Genomic DNA, 21253 nt, shown 5'->3' with positions numbered 1-21253 from the left:
AATCAGAATCACAGAATTGCTGGAGTGCAATAGGAGGTCTTTTGCTCTCCAAACGAGCTATTCAAGAGTGCCATTCTCCCACTTTCTTTCCAAAACCCTACACATTCTTCCTTTTAAGATAATAGTATAATTCCCTTTGAATGTATGTCTATCTGATGTGACTTAAACTGGATGTCCCCTGTTTCAGAGCATGGAAATCCTGCAGACCCGGTGGACCACAGCACATTAAGATCATTGTGGAATGGGACAGAGAAACAAAAGATTAGTAAGCATTGTAAACTTGCTGTAATTGTAAGCTGTTACATTTTTCTTTTCATCTCTCTCCATGTCTTCCTGTGCATTACCTAGACCAGTGATCTAATGTAGTCGAAGTTTGGGTCTCGAGAGCAAGATACTGTGGTCAATTTTTTCAATTTGTTATGAGTGTGTGGGGGAAGGGCCAAGGCAGACCATTCCCAATATGTTGATTCCTGCTGTCAGGATGGTCATGGAGCAGGGACTGAGAGTAACTTGCAGGAAAAGCTATTCTATTTAATTGGGTGGATGCAAGCTCGTGTTACTGGTAGCATGAGGTTCCAAGGCTTAATTGGATGAGTGCTGGGAAGGGGGAATTCCGAAAGATTCAGAATTATGTACAAAAAAAAACATGCGTTTGCATTCTTTGATGGCTCTGGTGTCCAAATTTCAACTCTCTACTTCTGTTTGCAGCTTGTTTGGGAGTGCTGAGGATGAGTATGTGCCAGACTCTGAGAGTATTCGCCAACAGCAGCAGCTTCATCACCAACCTCAAACCTACAGTTTATCTCAGTGCTTTCATCTCTACACCAAAGAAGAACAGGTAAAATCGGAGAGGGTGCCAGCTCTGAAAAAGTAGGCATGTGTATGAGTATCCGTGTGTAATTGTGTTTCCGCCCACGGATGTGTCCACGCGGTCCACAGTGCTTTGAAAATATAGGTTTTATAATTTGTATAATTACTGATTTCTGCATTCAGACGGAGAAAATTCTTTGTTAAAAAAAAATAAAAAATAATAATTTTGTTACAAACATGTATCAAACCAGGTTACAGCGAGCAAACACCCCGGGAAACATGCTTCCCTACAATCAACTATATAGTCCCCCCCCCCCCCCCGGCGACTAACAGCCCCTCAAACACGGTCACAAGCACACCCCACCTTTCCTCAAACTCTCCTGAAGAGCCCCTTAACTCGTACTTTGTCTTCTCTAATCGCAGTAAGTCGTACAGATCACCCAACCAAGCCGCTACCCCCCAGTGGCCCAGTGGCAATGCCGACCGCCACTCCAGCAAAATTCGCTGCCGTGCGATCAGAGAGGTGAAGGCCAAGGCATCGGCCTTCCTCCTCTCCATGAGCTCCGGCTTCTCTGAGACCCTAAATATCGCCACCAAAGGTCCAACTCCTCCTCCACTATCCTGGCTAAGACCGCGAACACTCCCGCCTAGAATCTTCCCAAATTTTTGCAACTCCAAAACGTGCATGTGATTCGCTGGCCCCTGCCCACACCTCTCGCACTCATCTTCTACCCCTGAAAGAACCCACTCATTCTCGCCCGCGTCATATGCACCCTATGCACCACCACCTTAAACTGTATCAGGCTCATTCTTGCACAGGAGGAGGGCCCGTTTACCCTTCGCAGTGCCTCACTCCATACGCCCTAATTGATCTGCCCTCCTAACCGTCCGCTTCTCACTTCTCTTTGATCTTCACCACCCGCTCGCCTCCCTGCACCCCCAGCCACTTGTATATATCCCCAATTTTTCCTTCCCCTTCCACATCCGGGAGCAACAGTCGCTCCAGCAGGGTGTATCCTGGCAACCTAGGGAACCCCCTCCAGACCTTTCACGAAAGTCCCTAACCTGCAGATACCTGAACTCAGTACCCCTCGGTAGCTCTACCCGCTCCCTTAGCTCCTCCAGATTGGCGAACCTTTCCTCCAAATACAGATTCCTCACCTTGACCAGCCCCACTTCCCTCCACCTCCTGTATACACTATCCACCCGCCCGGCTCAAACACATGATTCTCGCACAGCAGCGTTAGCACCGACATCCCTTCCACCCTAAAATGCCTCCTCAACTGATTCCATATCTTCACCGTGGACTGCACCACCGGGCTCCTTGAATACCTACTCGGAGCCATTGGCAATGCTGCTGTCACCATAGCCCTCAAACTAGACCCCTTACAAGATTCCTTCTCCATCCTAACCCACTCTAACCCTTCTCCTTCCCACCACCACTGCACATTGTCCACATTTACTACCCAATAATAATGAAGCAAGTTCGGCAACGTCAAACCCCCCCCCCCCCCCCCCCCCCCCCCCCCCCCAGGCCTCTGCCTCTTTAGCAGGATCCTCGGCACATGAAAATGAAATGAAAATCGCTTATTGTCATGAGTAGGCTTCAATTAAGTTACTGTGAAAAGCCCCTAGTCGCCACATTCCGGCGCCTGTCCGGGGAGGCTGGTACGGGAATCGAACCGTGCTGCTGGCTTGCTTGGTCTGCTTTAAAAGCCAGCGATTTAGCTCAGTGAGCTAAACCAGCCCCTCCCTGCCCGATAGAGTCCGACATGATTGTGTCCACTTTCCTAAAAAAGGCCGTTGGTATAAAGATCGGAAAAGCTTGAAAGATAAACAAGAACCTTAATTTTCACCACTTGGATCCTCCCTGCCAGCGATATGTGCAGTGTATCCCACCTCTTAAGATCCCCCACTGGCCACCTCCTCCAGCTTTGTTAAATTCCACTTATGGAGCCCCGTTCATTCCCTCGCTACCTGAATCCCCAAATAACTAAATCTATCCCTCGCTCCCTTAAATGGCATCCCCCCTAAATTGCCTCCGATGCCAATGCTTATGTAGTTACATTGTATATAGTGTGTAGCCCTATTATGTATTCTCATGTACTTTCTTGAATTCTGTTCAATTCCCTTTCTTCCAATGTACTGAATGATCTGTTGAGCTGCTTGCAGAAAAATACTTTTCACTGTACCTCGGTACACGTGACAATAAACAAATCCAAATCCAAATCCAATTAGCCCGCTGTGCCAGCTCATTCACGGGGAATACCTGGCTTTTCCCTACATTCAGCTTGTACCCAGAGAACCCTACAAACCTCCCCAACAGGCCCATAATCCTTCCCATACTCTCCAACGGATCTTAAACATACAGCAAGAGGTCATCGGCACAGAGCGACACCCGATGCTCCCTCTGTCCCCTCATAATCCCCCTCCACTCTGCCGACCCCCTTAGAGCCATCGCCAATGGCTCCACGGCCACGCAAACAGTAGCGGTGACAGCAGGCACCCGTACCTTGTACCCATGTGTGTCAAAGCTTTGTGAGCTCATACCATTCGTCCTCGCCCTTGGTGCCACATACAGCAACCGTACCCATGCCACAAATCTCGGCCCAAACCCAAACCTTCCCAAAACCGCCACTCCACCTGATCAAATGCCTTCTCCGAGTCTATGGACACCACCACCTCCGGTACCAGAGGCCCCGACGGATTCATCACTACATTCAATAGTCGTCTTATATTACTCGCGAGTGCTTGCCCTTCACGAAGCCTGTTTGATCTTCTGCCACCACCCTGGGGACACACTCCTCCATCCTCCCCGCCAACAACTTAGCCAATACTTTCACATCCGTGTTCAATAGTGATATGGGTCTATACGACCCACATTACACCGGGTCCTTCCCCTTTTTTGGGATTAGTGTGATTACTGCCTGCGTCATCGTCTCTGGCAACTCCCCTTCTCCAGTGCTTCATTAAACGCCCCCAACAGATGTGGTGCCAGGTCCATTGCAAATTCCTTATAAAATTCTGCCGGGTACCCATCCGGCCCAGGTGCCTTCGCCAGCTTCATACCCCTGATACTATCCAGCACCTCCCTCAGCCCCAGGGGCTCCTCCAACACCTGTCTCTTTGCTTCCTCCACCTGGGGAAAATACAGCTTGTCCAGAAACCACCCCATGTCCACGTCCTCTCCTCCCGGGTCCACCTCCCTGGTAGTACTCCCTAAATGCCTCATTTATCTTCCCTGGCTCTGACACCACATCCCCAGCCCAAGTCTGTGTCTTCAATATTTCCCTCGACGCAGCCTGCCTTCGCAGTTGGTGCGCCAGCATGCAGCTAGCCTTTCCCAATACTCATATTGCACCCCCCTTGCCCTGCGCAGTTGCCGTACCGCCTCCCTGTTGTCAGCCTGTCAAACTGCCCTTGCAACTTTTTCCTCCTCGCCAATCCCTCCACGGTGGGCACTCTCGAATATTCCCTGTCAACCTCCACTATCTCGCTCATTAGAACATAGAATGTGCAGTGCAGAAGGAGGCCATTCAGCCCATCGGGTCTGCATCGACCTACTTAAGCCCTCACTTCCACCCTATCCCCATAACCCAATAACTCCTAACCGTTTTGGACACACGGGCAATTTAGCATGGCCAATCCACCTAACCTGCATGTCTTTGGACTGTGGGAGGAAACCGGAGCACCCGGAGGAAACCCACGCAGACACAGGGAGGACGTGTAGACCCAGTGGGGAATCGAACCTGGGACCCTGCTGCTGTGAAGCCACAGTGCTAGCCACTTGTGCTATCGTGCTGCCCACTTGACGGTGACCGAGAACATTCTTGATCATAAAATATTAGAGCGGCTGAGTGATCTGTGCCTGTGCTCCTATCCTGTCTTTAGATTCTTGAGCTTTGCAATGCCTTTTCTGACTACCTTCTATTCGACAGCTAGCACCAGATGATGCCTGGCGCTGCCCACATTGTAAGCAGCTTCAGCAGGGCAGCATCAAGCTGAGCTTGTGGACACTTCCCGATGTTCTCATCATCCACCTAAAACGCTTCAAACAGGTGAGTGCTTTAAAGTGGGGTTGGGAAAGTGAAAGCACAGTCCTTGCTTCTTAATCCGTTCAAACTGTCACTGGGGAAGAGGGCAAAAGGCAGTCCTTTCTGATGTGTGCTTCATAGTCTTTGTTTAAGTGATATTTTGGTCAGGGTGGATGTCCTATATAGAATGTTGTGAATCAGAATAAATCTGGTGATTTATATGCCTTTGTGGGTGTTTTATACAGCATTTAGTATTTGTTCTGTACAATCTCCAAGGTTTCATGTCGTCATTGCCTTGAACTGATATTTGCTGTATAACTATGTACTTTTGTTTTAAACAAACATTTTGTCTTATCTTCCTGTAACAGGAAGGGGATAAAAGGACCAAGCTACAGAACCTGGTGAAATTCCCCCTCACAGGCCTGGACATGACTCCTCATGTAGTAAAACGCAGCCAAAGCAGCTGGAGCCTTCCTTCTCACTGGTCTCCATGGAGACGGCCCTATGGGCTTGGCAGGGATCCCGAAGACTACCTCTACGATTTGTATGCGGTGTGCAATCATCATGGCACCATGCAAGGAGGACATTACACAGGTAGGGATCTCCACTGCAAACCAAAGTTGAACCTAGTCCCATATTGCTCAAGCTTTGTCACTGTCTGCCTTCCCAGCCATGATTTTGCTCAGATGCATGTACCGATTACAGCTGTGCAGATGCTGCATAGATTTCAGATAATACCACCGTTTTCCCAGGGGAAGAGGAGGGGGAAAAAATTCTTGTAAGATTTTGGAGTTCCCTAAGTCTTATTGACCGCATCCTGTGTGCAGACTGGGATCAGCCAGTCTGTTAATTGGGTTGGTTTCCCACCTTTTTCGGAAGAGGACCATTGTTGTCTGGGTATACAGTCCAAGAATCCAGCGCTTGCTCTAAAGCTGAGGGGACAATGTGGCTTTGTACTGTCATGTGAGAGTACCTTTAAGAAATGGGTGTTTTTAAATGGGTATGTATATAAATATCTGTAGCGAGAGTACCTTTAAGAAATGGGTGTTTTTAAATGGGTATGTATATAAATATCTGTAGCGAGAGTACCTTTAAGAAATGGGTGTTTTAAATGGGTATGTATATAAATATCTATAGTGAGAGTACCTTTAAGAAATGGGTGTTTATTACTGCAGTGATGTCAGAGTAGGTGGAGCTGGGCTGTCTATCAGCTTTTTACTTTCGTTTTAGGCTGTTTGCTGCAGGGTGTGTTTTAGTTTCGTTTTCAGAGCTGGATAGCTGCAGTCACAGCCAGAAGGTGAATGGATCTCTCTCTGTAATCTAAAGACTGTAAATCGATCCTGGTGATTTAAAACTAATAACATTAATAACTTTTGTGCTTCTGGTAAAAGGTCTTTTAAGTTGTATGGATGTTAAAAGGAAAGCTTAAAGGATTACTTAGTGTTGTAGTCTTTGGGGGTTGTATTTGAATTAATGGTTGCTAAGATGTTCACTAAGTTTTTTAAAAAAAAAGGTTAACTTGAGTTCATAGGATAAACATAGTTTTGCTTTAAAAAATACTTTTCCATTTCTGCTGTACCACACCTGTAGAGTGGGTCGTGTGCTCCCCATACCACAATCTATTAAAAGTTGTGGATCAGGTGAACTTCATGATACACTTTGGGGTTCTCTAAACCCTGGCCCATAACAGTACTAATGCTGTTTTAATTTTCGTCCGTGCATGCAAAGTTGTTGAGTTCGACTGACCAATGCCTCTCCTATCCTATTATGTAGCTTATTGCAAGAACTCTGTGGATGGTCTGTGGTACTGTTTTGATGACAGTGACGTTCAGCAGCTCATGGAAGATGATGTCTGCAAGCCGAGTGCATACATCCTATTCTACCAGCGGCGAAGTGCTATCCCTTCATGGTCAGCAAACAGCTCTCTAGCAGGTAATGTGTTTATCTCTGGAATTGGCCTGCCTTACGGAGTGGTTGGGAGGAGATACAAGCAGCCAAGGTTATAGCTTTTGATGCTCTCAGTTGACTGTTGCTAGAAAATGTGCATCAGTGGATATTTGGTGAATGTAGATTCAGACTTTGCTGTGAAGCATTCATTAGTCAAATAGCATGCTGAGAATGGATGATGATCAAGAGAGCAGCTGGTATTGTTGCAACTCTACTCAGCAAGATTTACCACATTCAGGGTTATTGCTGGGTGTATGTCTCACAGGGTGAGAGTGCCAATATCTTGCCTATTTTAACATATCTTACTTCACACCCATCCAAACTTGCTTATAATGCTCGCCCTAGAGTAATACAGAATTGTTGATCAATAAGAGATTATCTTTAAATCCTGGTTTTAAGTATTCTTTGACAAAATGGGAGATTTTTGCTACTTTTTATTACTTGAAATAGGGGGAATGTGTTGTAAAGATATGATTATTGTAAAGGAGGCTCCTTTCTGTGGGTAATTGGTAATGCATGGAATTGATCAGACCTTTCATCTTCAGCATATTAAATGTAAATCCTTATGTCCCAGATAGAGTTTATTTGTTGGTGTGAATGAGTTAGTTATCAAAGATGATGAGAACAGTCTGTTTCAGTTGTTAATGTATGCAGCTCAGTAGACTAAGGGAAAAGACAATTTTGATCTTTGAAGCATGAGGGGAGATGTTTGTGAGGAAGAAAATGATATCTGGATCCTCTTGGATTTCTGCACCTTTGTAAGACGAACGGTGATAAGGAAAATTCTCATGGCAATAAATCATAACATAGAGGTTGAGTATTCAAAGCTTTCTAAAGATAGTTCAGCCATATCATCTATGTGCAACATAGCATTGTTGGGGTTTATGAAGAACTCTTTATCCAAATGTTCTTTGGCTTGAGTTGCAAAAGAAATACTGTATATTTTTAAAGGGAGTTTGGAAAACCTTGTGGAATTTTTATATCTTGGTATCTTGCTGCTTCTGTGCATTCTACTTGTAAATAAATCTCACCCAGTTTAGCATGAATCCAGAGGTCTGATACGTGATTGTTAAGAGTTCTTCCTTTTAATTTCCCTTTGCTTCAATTTCTTTTGTTTTATTTTATTATTTTTGGTCCGTGGACTCATAATCGGAATGTGCCTTTAAGTAGAGGACTTCAGCTGAAGCAGCCTACTAGTTAGGACAGTATGTTTCAGTATTTGTTTTTTGGAGAGGAGAATACAGATTTGTTGGTGTCAAGGAAATTGAACCAGCTTTGAAGGAAGTCAGTTCAATTGGCTGTATGGCAACCTGTGGGCTGGCCAGGAACAGTGTCCTGGCTGATAACAGGGGATGCTTCTGAGGTGCTAGGCAGAAGTGATTAGACCTTGAATGAAGAAGGAACTCTCTCTCTGCTGAAGTAAAAGACTGCTTTATTCTAAAACTAGTGAATGTCTGGCATATCTTTACTACACAGTTGAAATGATCTTGAATCTACAACGCCTTGGCAGAGAAAATCCCCTCAAACTTAGAAGGAAAAAAACATTGAAGCGAAAATTTGAAATCCTGGAAGACATTAACTGAAAACCATCATAGTACTTCGAAGATCTTTTATCCTTTTTACTTTATCATCATTTTTCCTTCCCTCTCCATCACCCTTTCCTTCTAATGTTGTGTGTGTGAGAGACATAGAACATTGAAAAATACAGCACAGAACAGGCCCTTCGGCCCACGTTGTGCCGAACTTTTGTCCTAGATTAAGAACAAATTAATCTACACCCTAATCGTTCTCCGTTCTAATGAGAAAAGGCCTAGCACCCTCAACCTTTCCTCCTAAGACCTACTCTCCATTCCAGGCAACATCCTAGTAAATCTCCTTTGCAACTTTTCCAAAGCTTCCACATCCTTCCTAAAATGAGGTGACCAGCACTGCACACACTACTCCAAATGTGGCCTAACCAAGCTTTTGTACAGCTGCATCATCACCTCACACATAGGAATGTTTTAGTGTGCAATGGACAGTATGTCACTCTAAAATATAATTGCCATTATTTTTTTTTAAATTTAGAGTAGCAGAGTGGGGTGAGTTGGAAAGGGAGCGGTCAAGGGGTATTAGATAGTCAGTTACATATTTGCCAGTTTAATTACATTACTGTTAAATAATAAAAAGGTTATTTGTGTGCTAAATTGACAAACCTGGTGACTGCAGTTTATTGGACTCAGCCAAGGTCCCTGGGTATTTTAAAATAACATTTAATTTTAATTGTGTTGCGGCTCCGGGTCATGGAATTGACCGCGCACTAGCCCAGGGGGTCGTGTCGGTCATATAGAGAAGTTTGATATGATGGGTGTCAGCTGTAGGGTTTGTTTTGAAGCTGCCTGTGTGCCACCTTTTTGTTGTGAATACAAAAGCTTTTGGAGAAAACCTGAACTATAACAACCAGACGGACAAATGAATTGGAATGAGGTGTTTGGTAAATGATTTCAGATCTGAGAGGTGACTCATCTGGAATTGACCCAATCAAGCTCCTGGGGTTCGATAAAACCGGATGTTAAATTTTTAAGAAACGTTTGAGGCAATTTTGTTTATCAGGCATAAATGCGTCCAACCATTCCGCTTGGAATTGCCAGCTATTGGTGATGGAGAGATGATTTGTCCCTCCGTTACCTCGGGTAATCCGGCAGTAAGGATTAAGTGTTTTGTCCCACAACCCAAAGATGTGCAGGGTAGGTGGAATGGCCACGCTAAATTGCCCCTTAATTGAAAAAAATGAGTTGGCTACTCGAAATTTAAAAAAAAAAGTAATAAAGGATTAATGCCATCACTGTGCTGTTGTACAGTTTACTGCCAATTAGATATAAACTTGGTTCTTCCTAACATTTGAGTTTACCCCTCAATTCAAGAACTGGGTGGTAACAGAGCCACCTGCAGGTGGTTTATGGCACTGTCAGTGTTAACAAATCACTACAGATGCAAGTCGCGGCCCAACGAGTCTGCGTTGGTGTCACCTTCCATATGAGCAAACCCGAATTGTATGTGTCAGTCTGTGTGTGTGTTGTGTGTGTGGTGTGTGTGTCTACCTGTTTGTGTCTGCGCGTATCTGCCTGTGAGTGTGCCTGCCTGTGTCTGTGTGTCTGTCTGCCTTTGTGCCTGTCTGTGTGTGTGTGTCTGCCTGTGTGCGCATGTCTCCCTCTGTGTGGGTGTGCGCACGCGCACGTGGCTGCTTGTGTGTGCGCACGTGGCTGCCTCTGCGCTTGCGTGTCTGTGTGCGTTGTGTCTATCTGTATGCGGTGTGTCTGTATGTGTGCATACCTGTCTGCGTGTGTCTGTCTGCGTGCGTGTCTTTTTTGCATGCATGTGCGTGCAAGTGTGTCCGTGTCTGCTGCTTTGGCCTGTCTGTGCGCCTGTCTATGTGTCTGCCTGTGTGTGTGTATGTGCCTGTAAACCATTTCTCCTTATTAACTATCAAAGCTATTCATGATTTTGCAGACCTCTATCAAATCTCTTTGCTCTTCATTATTTTAAGGAGAACAGATACAGTTTCTCCAGTCTTTCTACCAAACAGTAATCCCTCCTACCTGGTGCCGTTTGAAAATCTCTTCTGCACTCTCTCCAAGGCTTGAAATCCTTCCTAAAGTAAGGTCCCCAGAATTGAGAACACATCTTCAGCTTTGGCCTAATCATTGTTTTATTGACACCTAACATAATCCTTTACTTTTGTAATCTATTCCTCTATTAATAAAGCCAAGAATGCCATGTGTCTTTAACAGCCTTCTGAACGTATGCTGCTTCCCTCAAAGATTTGGATATACACAGATGAAAATGAAAAATGAAAATCGCTTATTGTCACGAGTAGGCTTCAATGAAGTTACTGGGAAAATCCCCCAGTCGCCACATTCCAGCGCCTGTCCGGGGAGGCTGGTACGGGAATCGAACCGTGCTGCTGGCCTGCTTGGTCTGCTTTAAAAGCCAGCATATCTCTGTTCATGAACTCTTTAAAATTGTATTTTTAATTTATGTTGTCTCTCCTTGTTTTTCCGACTAAAATCATTTCACACACTCTTAACTTAACCAACTTTTTATGTCCTCCTGAAATTTCTTACTAACCTACTTATTGTTTATTACCTTTAGGCCACAAGGAATAGAAACAGGAGTAGGCCATTCAGCCCTTTTAGCCTTCTCTGCCATTTAACAAGATCATGGCTGATCGAGCACTCACTAAGTCCACATTCTTGCCGTACCTTCATAGCCCTTAATTCCCCTACTGTTAAAATCCTATCGATCTCGGCCTTGAAAATATTCAAGGACTGGACCCCCACAGCTTCCTGGGGGAAAGAATTCTGCAAATTCACCACTCTTTGAGAGAAGAAATTCTTCCTTAAGTCGGTCATAAATGAGAACCCCCTTATCCTGCGACCATGCCCTCTGATCCTAAGCTCTCCCATGAGTGGAACCATCCTCCCAACATTTACCCTATCTGATGCCCTAAGAATCTTCTATGTTTCAATCTCTCATTCTTCTGAACTCCAAGGAGAACAGATTCGACCTGTTTAATCTTTCCTCGTATGGCAGTCCCTCCTTACCTGGGATCATCCTAGTAAATCTCCTCAGTAGTGCCTCCAATGATACATCTTTAGGACCAAAACTGCACATTATTCTAAATGTGGCCTCACCAGTATCTTGTACAGTTGCAGCAGCACGGTAGGATAGTGGTTAGCACAGTTGCTTCACAGCTCCAGGGTCCCAGGTTTGATTCCCAGCTTGGGTCACTGTGTGCGGAGTCTGCACGTTCTCCCTGTGTGTGTGTGGGTTTCCTCCGGGTGCTCCGGTTTCCTCCCACAGTCCAAAGATGTGCAGGTTAGGTGGATTGGCCAGGCTAAATTGCCCTTAGTGTCCAAAAAAGTTTAGGTGGGGTTACGGGGATAGAGTGATGGCCTTCTGCACTGTAAATTCTATGAAATCACCCCTTTATTTTTATAGTCCAGTAAAAGCCAGCATTCCATTTGCCTTTTCAATTACCTTCTGCACCTGTATGCTAGCTAGCTAGGTTCAAGTCTCTTTGTGCTACAGCTTCCTGCAATCTCTGTGCATTTAAATAATAACCCACCTTCTCATTCTTTCTTCCAAAATGAACAATCTCGCATTTTTCCACATTGAATTCCATTTGCCTATTTTCTGCCCACTCGCCTAACCTGTCAATACCTTTCTGTAAACTAAATATATCCTTCTTGCAACCTGCCTGCCATCCCACCTTTGTGTCATCCACAAATTTAGCCACAGTACGCTCTGTTCCTTTCTCCACATTAATATGTATTGTAAAGGGCTGCGGTCCCAGCACTGATCCCTGTAGCACCCAACTGCCCTCCAACCTGAGAAAGGCTCCCTTATCGTTATTCGCATCCTGTCAGCCAACATTACCATGTCAGAACATTACCTCCAACGCCATTATCTCCTATCTTGCATAGTAGTCTTTTAGAAACATAGAAAATAGGAGCAGGAGCAGGCCATTTGGCCCTTTGAGCCAGTCCGCCATTCATTATGATCATATCTGATCATCCAACTCAATGGCCTGTCCCTGCCCACATTTCCCTTTGATCCCCTTTGCCCCAACTGCTATGTCTAACTGCTTCTTGAAAACATACAATGTTTTGGCCTCAACTACTTTCTGTGGTAGCGAATTCCAAAGGGTTGCCACTCTCAGGGTGAAGGAATTTATCCTCCTCTCAGCCCTAAATGGTTTATCCTAAATCCTCCGACTGTGACCCCTGGTTCTGGACTCCCTGACCATCCTTTTCTGCATCTTTCCTGACCAGTCATGTTAGACTTTTATAGGTCTCGATGAGATCCCACTCATTCTTCTAAACTCCAGTGAATATAATCCTGACCAATTCAACAGTGGGCTGCACGGTAGCATAGTGGTTAGCACAATTGCTTCACAGCTCCAGGGTCACCGGTTCGATTCCCGGCTTGGGTCACTGTCTGTGCGGTGTCTGCACGTTCTCCCCGTATCTGCGTGGGTTTCCTCCGGGTGCTCCGGTTTCCTCCCACAGTCCAAAGATGTACAGGTTAGGTGGATTGGCCGTGCTAAATTGCCCTTAGTGTCCAAAATTGCCCTTATGTTGGATGGGGTTGCTGGGTTATGGGGATAGGGTGGAGGTGTGGGTTGGGTAGGGTGCTCTTTCCAAGAGCTGGTGCAGACTCGATGGGCCGAATGGCCTCCTTCTGCACTGTAAATTCTATGATTCTGACGTCTCCTCATAGGTCCTACCATCCCAGGAACCAGCCTGGTAAACCTTTGCTGCACTCCTTACATAGCAAGAACACTCTTCCTCAGATAAAGAGACCAAAACTGCACACAATATTCCAGTTGTGGTCTCATCAAAGCCCTGTATAAATACAGCAAGGCAGCCCTGCTCCTGTACTCAAATCCTCTCGCTATGAAGGCCAACATAACCATTTGTGTTCTTTACCGCCTGCCGCACCTGCATGCTTACTTGCAGTGACTGGTGTACGAGGACACCCAGGTCTCATTACATATTCCCTTCCTGAATTTATGGCCATTCAGATAATCTGCCTTCCTATTTTTGCTACCAAAGTGGATAATCACGTTTATCCACGTTATATTACGTCTGCCATGCGTTTGCCCAGTCAGCTTGTCCAAATTACACTGAAGCATCTCTACATCCTCCTCACAGCTCACCTATCCAGCTCTGTGTGATCTGCAAATTTGGAGATATTATATTTAGTTCCTTCATCTAAATCATTAATATATGCTATGAAGAGCATGTGTGGCACCATGCCAAATTCCTTTTTGAAAATCTAAATATACACATCAACTGGTTCTCCCCTATCTACAATGACTGATAGCGCCTCGAAGAACTCTGGTAAATTTGTCAGACATGATTTTCCTTTCATGAAATCATAATCTGCTTGATCAGATTATGAATTTCCAAATTCCCTGTTATTCTCTCAATTATCTATTCTAATAACTGAAGTTAGACTAACTGGCTCTGGCCCTTAATTTCCTGCATCTTGCCTCCTTCCCTTTTTGAACAAAGGTACCACATTGATAGATTTCCAATCCCTTGGTACGGTTCCAGAATTAAAGGGGCTGATTCTCCGCTATTGGGATGCTCCATTTTGCTGGCAGCCCAGGGGTTCCCTGACTGTGTGGGGCTGCCCCACAATGGGAAACCCCATTGACTGGCCGGCGAAATGGTGCATCCCGCCGGCGTGCTGAACCAGAAATCTGGCACGGTGCGACGGAGAATCCAGCCCAAGGAGTTTTGAAAATATCTACCGATGCATCCTAGATCTCTGTAGCTACCTCCTTTGAGATTCTGGGGTGCAAACCAGGGGACTTGTTTATTTTCAATATACTTTATTGTCACAAGTAGGCTTACATTAACACTGCAATGATGTTATTGTGAAAAGTCCCTTGTCGCCACATTCCGACGTCTGTTCGGGTACACAGAGGGAGAAATCAGAATGCCCAAATTACCTAACAGCACTTGCGGGAGGAAACTGGAGCAGCAAGAGGAAACCCACACAGACACAGGGCGAACGTGCAGATTCCACACAGTGACCCAAGCTGGAATTGAACCTGGGATCCTGGAGCTGTGAAGCAACAGTGCTACCGGGCCGCCCCTGAAATAAGACTTCCTGGCTAGCCCTCAGCTAGAACCCTGAAACCACAGTTGGCCCTTTAACCCTGCTAGTTTGCCCAAAACTAATTCTCTGGTGATGGTGACTGTATTTAATTCCTTTGTTACATTTTTGAGTTTTGTATCATCTGCAAATTTTGAAATGATATTCTGTTTGTCCAATATATATCAAAAAGAGCATTAGTTCTAGTACCAACCCCTGAGAGCACTATGTACATCTCCCTCTAGTCCGAAAAACAACTGTTCCTACTCTTTGCTTAGCTAATTTTACATCCATGATGCCACAGTCTGTCATGGGCTTTCATTTGGCTGTTATATGGTCCTTTGTCAAATGGCTTTTGAAAGTCCATATACATAATATTAATCTCACCTTGCTGTTATTTCATCTAAGAATTTGATTAGATTGGTCAAACAGGATTTGCCGTTAACAAATCCATGCTGACTTTCATTTATAAGCCCATACTTTTCCAAATGTTAATTTTGTCCCAAGTTATTGTCTTTAAAAGTTTTCCGGTTGTGTTCTCACTCCAGTTGTTGGGTTTATCTCTATCTCTTTTTTAAAAAACGGCAATGTAACATTTTCAGTCCTCCAGTTCTCTGGCCTCACTCCTGTACTCAAAGAGGAATGGAAGACTCTGGCCAGATAGTCTTCAATTTCTACCTTTATTTCCTTCAATAAACTATGTTACTTGTCAACTTGAGGGTTGCCAATCTTTCAAGTACCTCTATTTTTATCCAAAACAATATTGATATTTCACTGCTACGTGGGCAGCCTCCTCGTCTCCAATATTGACAGACGTTGAGTACTCATTTAATACCTTAGCTGTGCTGTCTGCAGAATCAGCTGACCGTTTTTGAGATGTTTAATTTTGATCACTATTGGAGGTCATGTATGCTAGTTTCTCTGTAAATAAATTTTACTCCATTACGGATGTGTGATAATTCTTTTCAGGATCCACCAGCTCGTCTCTGTGTGAACACTGGGTAAATCGCCTCACAGGCAGCAAGCAGCCCAGCATCACTTCCACTGCATCATCACGCCGGACATCTCTCGTCTCACTTTCTGAATCTGTGGAATTTACACAGGACCGCAGTGATCAGGATGATGGTACAGACTATGCATGTTCTTGCTGCACTCCTCTTCCTAATCTCACATTTGCAAAGTGTTTAAATCAGAAAGGAGGGTGCAGGCCAAGCTTGATTCCTCCTGTAACAAAATCCATTTTAACAAATAGAAACTCCATCTCTCATTCCCCACCCCTCACCTATCTTATTGGCCGAGTGGTGGACAGAGTAGAGGATAGCTATAATCTCCAAAATCCTATAGATGGGCTGGTGGTAAAGTGGCAGATGGAATTTAACACAGAAGTGTGAGGTCATGCATTTAGGGAGGTCAGACCATTATCGGGAGCACACAATAAATGGGAAATACTAAGAAGGGCCGATGAAGTAAGAGATCTTGGTAAACAAGTACACAGGGCCCTAAAGGCAGCAGTTCAAGTAGTCAAGGTTGTAAAGAAAGCACATGGAATGCTATCCTTCATCGGCAGAGGTATAGAATATAAAAGTAAGGATAGAATGTTGGAATTGTAGAAAACACTGGCGAGGCCACAACTGGAATATTGTGTGCAATTCTGGTCATGACATTATATGAAGGAAGTAATTACTCTGGAGAGAGTGCAGAAGAGGTTTTCAAGAATGTTGCCAGGGCTAGAAAAGTGTAGCTACGAGGTGAAATTGGATATGTTGGGGTTATTTCCTTGGAACCAAGAAGGTTGAGGGGTGGCTTAAATGAGGTGTACAAAATTATGGGGGCAAGAGATAGAGTGGACAGGATAAAATTGTTTCACTTGGTGGGGAATTCTAGAACCAGGCAACATAATAATAACGTTCATTGTCACAAGGCTTACATTAACACTGTAATGAAGTTACACTGAGGGAGAATTCCGACAGCACCAAATTACCTAACAGCACGTCTTTCATGACTTGTGGGAGAGAATTGGGACCATAGATGGCAAAAGATATAGAGGGGAACATGAGGATGAACTCTTTTACGCAGAGGGTAGTGGGAGTCTGGAATTCGCTGACCAAGTTGATGGTGGAGGCAGAGACCCTAAACTCTTTTTTTAAAACTAAAAACCTGGATCTGCACCTCAAGTGCTGTAAGATACAGGGCGATGGACCAGGTGTGGAGGAAGGCGAGATAGAAAGGGCACCTGGTGTCTTCAGGTTGGCATGGACAAGATGGGCCGAATGGCCTCCTTCTGTGCTGTAACTTTTCCATGATTCTATTCTGTTCTATCTAAAAATAGGAATAGCTCTTTCATTAATTTAAAAAAAAAAAAATTTAGAGTACCCAATTCATTTTTTCCAATTAAGGGGCAATTTAGTGTGGCCAATCCACCTAGCCATCTAGCACATCTTTGGGTTGTGGGGGCGAAACCCACGCAAACACGGGGAGAATGTGCAAACTCCACACGGACAGTGACCCAGAGCCGGGATCGAACCTGGGACCTTGGGGCCGTGAGGCAGCAGGGCTAACCCACTGTGCCACCGTGCTGCCCTAGCTTTTTCATTAACTATGATAATTTAATCCCTGAGCCTGTAAGGGATTGTGAAGTTGAAAATGATGTCATTAAGGCAATCCCCTCCTCAACTGCCTGGCATTTGGGGCTCTGCAACTGCTACCAGTATGTGATCCCTTCTCTTTTGTGAGTATTCACTGCTGTCTAGAGTTAAAGCTAATGCTACCTGAGGTGCTTCATCTGGTGAACACAGATACCAAGCGACCATGATATTTCTATTTGTATGTATTACAAAAAAAAACAGAACGCTGTTTTTAAAAAGAACAGTTGAAATTTTGCTGCAAGGTGCCCTTGTCACACTAATGCCCATGGATGTGAAAACATTGCTTAAGCCCCCTGCCATTTTTCTGTGTGCAGGATGTGTAAAGGGCAGTTGTGAAATATTGTTCACTAGATAGTGTGACAGTTCCAATACTGCCTCTGAGTCTGTCACTTCAAGTTCCATTTTAGAACTTGAGCACAAGAATCGAGGTTTACAAGCCAGCGCAGTATTGAAGGAGTGTGCTATTGGAGGTACTATCTTTTGGATGGGACATTACACCAAAGACTCGCCTGCTCCTGCGGGGTAGATGTTAATGATCTCATGGTACAATTTCAAAGAGGAGGGGAGTTATCCCCGGTTTCCGAGCCAATCTTTATTACTCAATCAACTTTCCAGAAATTAATTATCTGGTTATTTTAACAATTCTGTTTGTGGGAGCATGCTTTGTGCAAATTGGATAAATACTAGGTGTTATGACCAGGTGAGGAGGGGTTGAATGGCTCTCCTCTTTGCCCCCTCCTCATTTGACTGCAGCTGGTTGTTTTTATACAAAAACGATCTCCTTGTCAATTCAGTGCGTATTTAACGTTTTCTGGGCTGTGATCTTCAAATAAATAGAACAGATTTCTTGGAAATCATTTTCTTGGAAAAAAGGAAAAAATTAGCTTTATATCTAAACTGATCTAAATAAAATGAGTACTGACTTTTGCATGCACGTGGACACACAAACATATATATATATATATATATATATATTATACGCACACACTTGATGATCGAGTGGGCAGGGACAGATTGGCAAATTAGAGTCCATTTAAAATAAGAATATACAGTCTGTAGTTTGGTGACTCGGTTGACTTCAGGCTGAATTTGATGGTCTTGATGCTTCCGATTTAAAGATGTCGATGACTAAAAGTTGGTTGTTCTTCGGGAGATGGTAATTATTTAAGCGTACTAAGGGGTGACCTTCCTTCTCCAACTACTAGGGAAATTTCAAAAAAAGCATTGCACATGTATTCCAAAGATGACCTGATTAGCCCATGTCTCGGACTTAGCCAGGGTTCCATGCCAAGGAATTAGTCTTAATGGTCCATCTCCAAGCGTTGAATACCGTAGGTCATTGCGATAAATGTCTTAATGAGACAGGAGATACGAGTCCTTCACACTTAGCTAAAGTCATTGTCTTTGAAGGGTTTTGCAGGCAGACTGACTCCATTCCAATTAATTAGAATGTGGAATACATAGTAATACAAACTGAGGTTAGCCACCTTGGGCTGTGGGTTCAAATCACTTTAATCTGTATTTTAAGAAGTCTGTTTTTAAAAGTTCAATTCGGATTTCCAGCTGGTGGACTAAAAATCATTTGGCCAAGATAATAAGGAACACCAGCTCTTTAGGGTTTTCTACACCTACCCGAGAGCAGGTGGGACCCGGTTTAATGTCTCAACTGAAAGTTGGTACTTTCAACAGTGCACCACTCCTTCAGTTCACTGGAGAGTTAACCTGGATATGTGCTGACGTCTCAGAATGGGGGTGGGGTGAGGTAAAGGGTGTTAAAGCCATGATCATCTGATTTGGAGGGAGTGCCCACTGGGCCACACCTGATAACTGAAGACACTGTTGCTTTTCTGTTAGACTACATTTTTATGACAAAATGTTTTTAAAAAGTAGCGTTTTAATTCCAAGTCCCATGCTGATCCTGCTTTATGATGTCTGTACCATTGGTGCAGTTAATGTGACATCATAAAGAAGTGTCACTTAGGTTTGTGACATGTGTGCTGCTCATAATTTTTAATCAGCTTGAAGGTCAGCTTAATTAATTATTTCTGTTGTTCAGGTGGATTTTCTACTCGGCCTTTTGTGAGGAGTGTCCAGCGCCAGAGTTTGTCGTCCAGATCCTCGTTTGCCAGTCCCTTGGTGCTCAATGAGAACGGAATTAAATCTCAGAGGTCGCTATCCAGCAAGCTGCACATGCGGTCCAGTTCTCCATCTCCATTCTCCTTCGAGTCTCCGACTCACAGCCCATCTCCATCAGCAGACATACTGGGGCACAGAAGCCCCAACCGAGGCACCTCCCCATTGCAAGGCCAGGGGGCAGCTCATGCCGGACAGTCTGGCAGGGCACCCCTAGCAGTCATGGAAGGCATGGTCCGTGAGGAGGAATTGAGAGTCACGGGAAAAGCAACTGGGCAGAGCAGACCCATTTTGCCCCCTGATAAAAAGCTGGACCAGTGTGGGAATGACACGGGAGGGTTGGACACACTGACTCCATTACTAGATGCTCTGGACAGTAGAAAAGGTACACCTGGCGTGGGAAGCCCTCGCTCTCCTAGTGTTAGTGGCGCTTCTTCTGCGGAAGAACAAAGACAAAAGAAGGGCTATGTGATGGGAGCAGTGAATGTAGAGAGCCCGCAGAAGAAAACCACTGCTTCCAGAGTGCATCATGAGCAGGCCAAAGGTTCTTCGTCCAGAGCACAGTTAACTCTATCTTCATCGCACAAGAACCCTCAGAAGGCTTCAATCACACGTGAAAAGACTGAACCAAAAGTGGGAGCCCGACATTCTACATCAAACTCGGGCCTCCGAAAGGACACAGTCAAAGGTCAGGAGTCGGCCTTATCAGCGTATCAGCAGAAACCGAAGTTGGTCTCGCCTTCCACTCAGTCTCCTTCCCCAGCACGGAAAAAGGTGCCTGGAAGGTCCAAGACTTCTGAGGGTCGGTCTAAACGCAGCCCCTCTCCTGAAAAACGCAGGTTGTCATCGTCTTCTAAAACTAGCAGCATGAGCAGACTGTCACATGCTAAGTCGGGGAGCCGATTGGAAAACAGGAGACTGAGGAATTCAAGCAGCAGCTCCTCCATGACGGAAGCAAAGTCATCAGACACCAGCTCGAGGACTGACTTGAGAAGAGACAGCAGCAAGTCAGATGACAAAGGACTGTCATTCTTTAGGGCAGCGCTGAGGCAGAAAGAGAGTCGGAGGTCAGCTGACTTGGGGAAAAGCAATATTCTTGCCAAGAAATCGGCAGATGGACCTTCCAAAATGGCAAGCAAAAAAGTGCCAACTGAGGGGGCAGCGAAGGAAGGAAAGCGATTGACAACTGAACAGCCGCCATCTGCCGCTGCTTCAGCCTTGACCCTGACCAGCAAAACTGCTGCACGAGGGAAGCTGTTGAGCAAAGACACCACTCCCACTAAACGCCCACTCCTTCCAGCCACCAAATCCAAGTCGGCGCTGCCAGATGTGGGGGCTCAGTCTCCTACCAACAGGAAGAAACCTGCAGAAAAAACATTTAAATCCAGAAAGATTGTCACTAGCGGCATGCAGTCTTCTGTGCGCCATAACAAAAAGTAAACGTGAGAAAACAAATCAAAAAGGAAAAGGCTCCACAAAAATGCTAGTCTGGTTTTGTTTCTATGACACTTTCTTTCTTTCTGACTCTCTTTCTCCATTTATTACACCGGCTTTCTGTTTGGAGGAAGGTTTAATTTTTTTTGTGGTTTGTGTGCCTACATTAGTTAGGGAGATTATTGATTTCAAGGGCCTTTTGTTGTGCCATCAAACCAAATAATGGAAATGTGGTATACGAGGATCATGGAACTAGTTCACTGGTTATATATTTGTTTCCCCCAGAGGCTGGCCTTCCCTGGTGGGTTTTAATACAGCACTTTGTATCAACCTAAAGAACGTTTTGTTGCTGAATAACACTATGTACTGTTCAATGAATGGTTTGGTTAAAAAACATTTTTTTTTATAAATGTTCTTTTTAAGACTAACATGACTACTGCATGCTCTGAGGAAGCCATCAAATTAAGTAATCACTTTTATTTTCTCCAGCAAGGGTTTGTTTGCTTGATGCCATGTTAAGTACTGTTTAACAGTGAATTTCATGTGAACACACGAATAGTGTATGGAGGCATGGACAATTTTGGTTACCATGCGCCCACTTAC

The 21253-nt window shown here is 44.7% G+C and overlaps 1 protein-coding gene across 1 annotated transcript in view; it reads left to right on the top strand.

Annotated features, from left to right (window-relative positions):
* Window positions 1–21024, top strand: part of usp31 (ubiquitin specific peptidase 31) — a 150231-nt gene extending 129207 nt beyond the window's left edge. Inside the window, exons 10-16 of the mRNA XM_038819667.1 lie at window positions 188–265; window positions 709–838; window positions 4749–4868; window positions 5213–5438; window positions 6618–6776; window positions 15408–15563; window positions 19140–21024. Coding sequence (XP_038675595.1) covers window positions 188–265; window positions 709–838; window positions 4749–4868; window positions 5213–5438; window positions 6618–6776; window positions 15408–15563; window positions 19140–20656 — 2386 coding nt within the window. The 3' untranslated portion in view covers window positions 20657–21024. The remainder of the gene's footprint in view (window positions 1–187; window positions 266–708; window positions 839–4748; window positions 4869–5212; window positions 5439–6617; window positions 6777–15407; window positions 15564–19139) is intronic.
* The last annotated feature ends 229 nt before the right edge of the window (window positions 21025–21253 follow it).

Source organism: Scyliorhinus canicula, chromosome 15 (assembly GCF_902713615.1).
Source record: "Scyliorhinus canicula chromosome 15, sScyCan1.1, whole genome shotgun sequence".
Lineage (NCBI taxonomy): Eukaryota > Metazoa > Chordata > Chondrichthyes > Carcharhiniformes > Scyliorhinidae > Scyliorhinus > Scyliorhinus canicula.
Note: the sequence above shows the minus strand (reverse complement) of the source record. Positions and strands in the feature narration are given on the sequence as shown.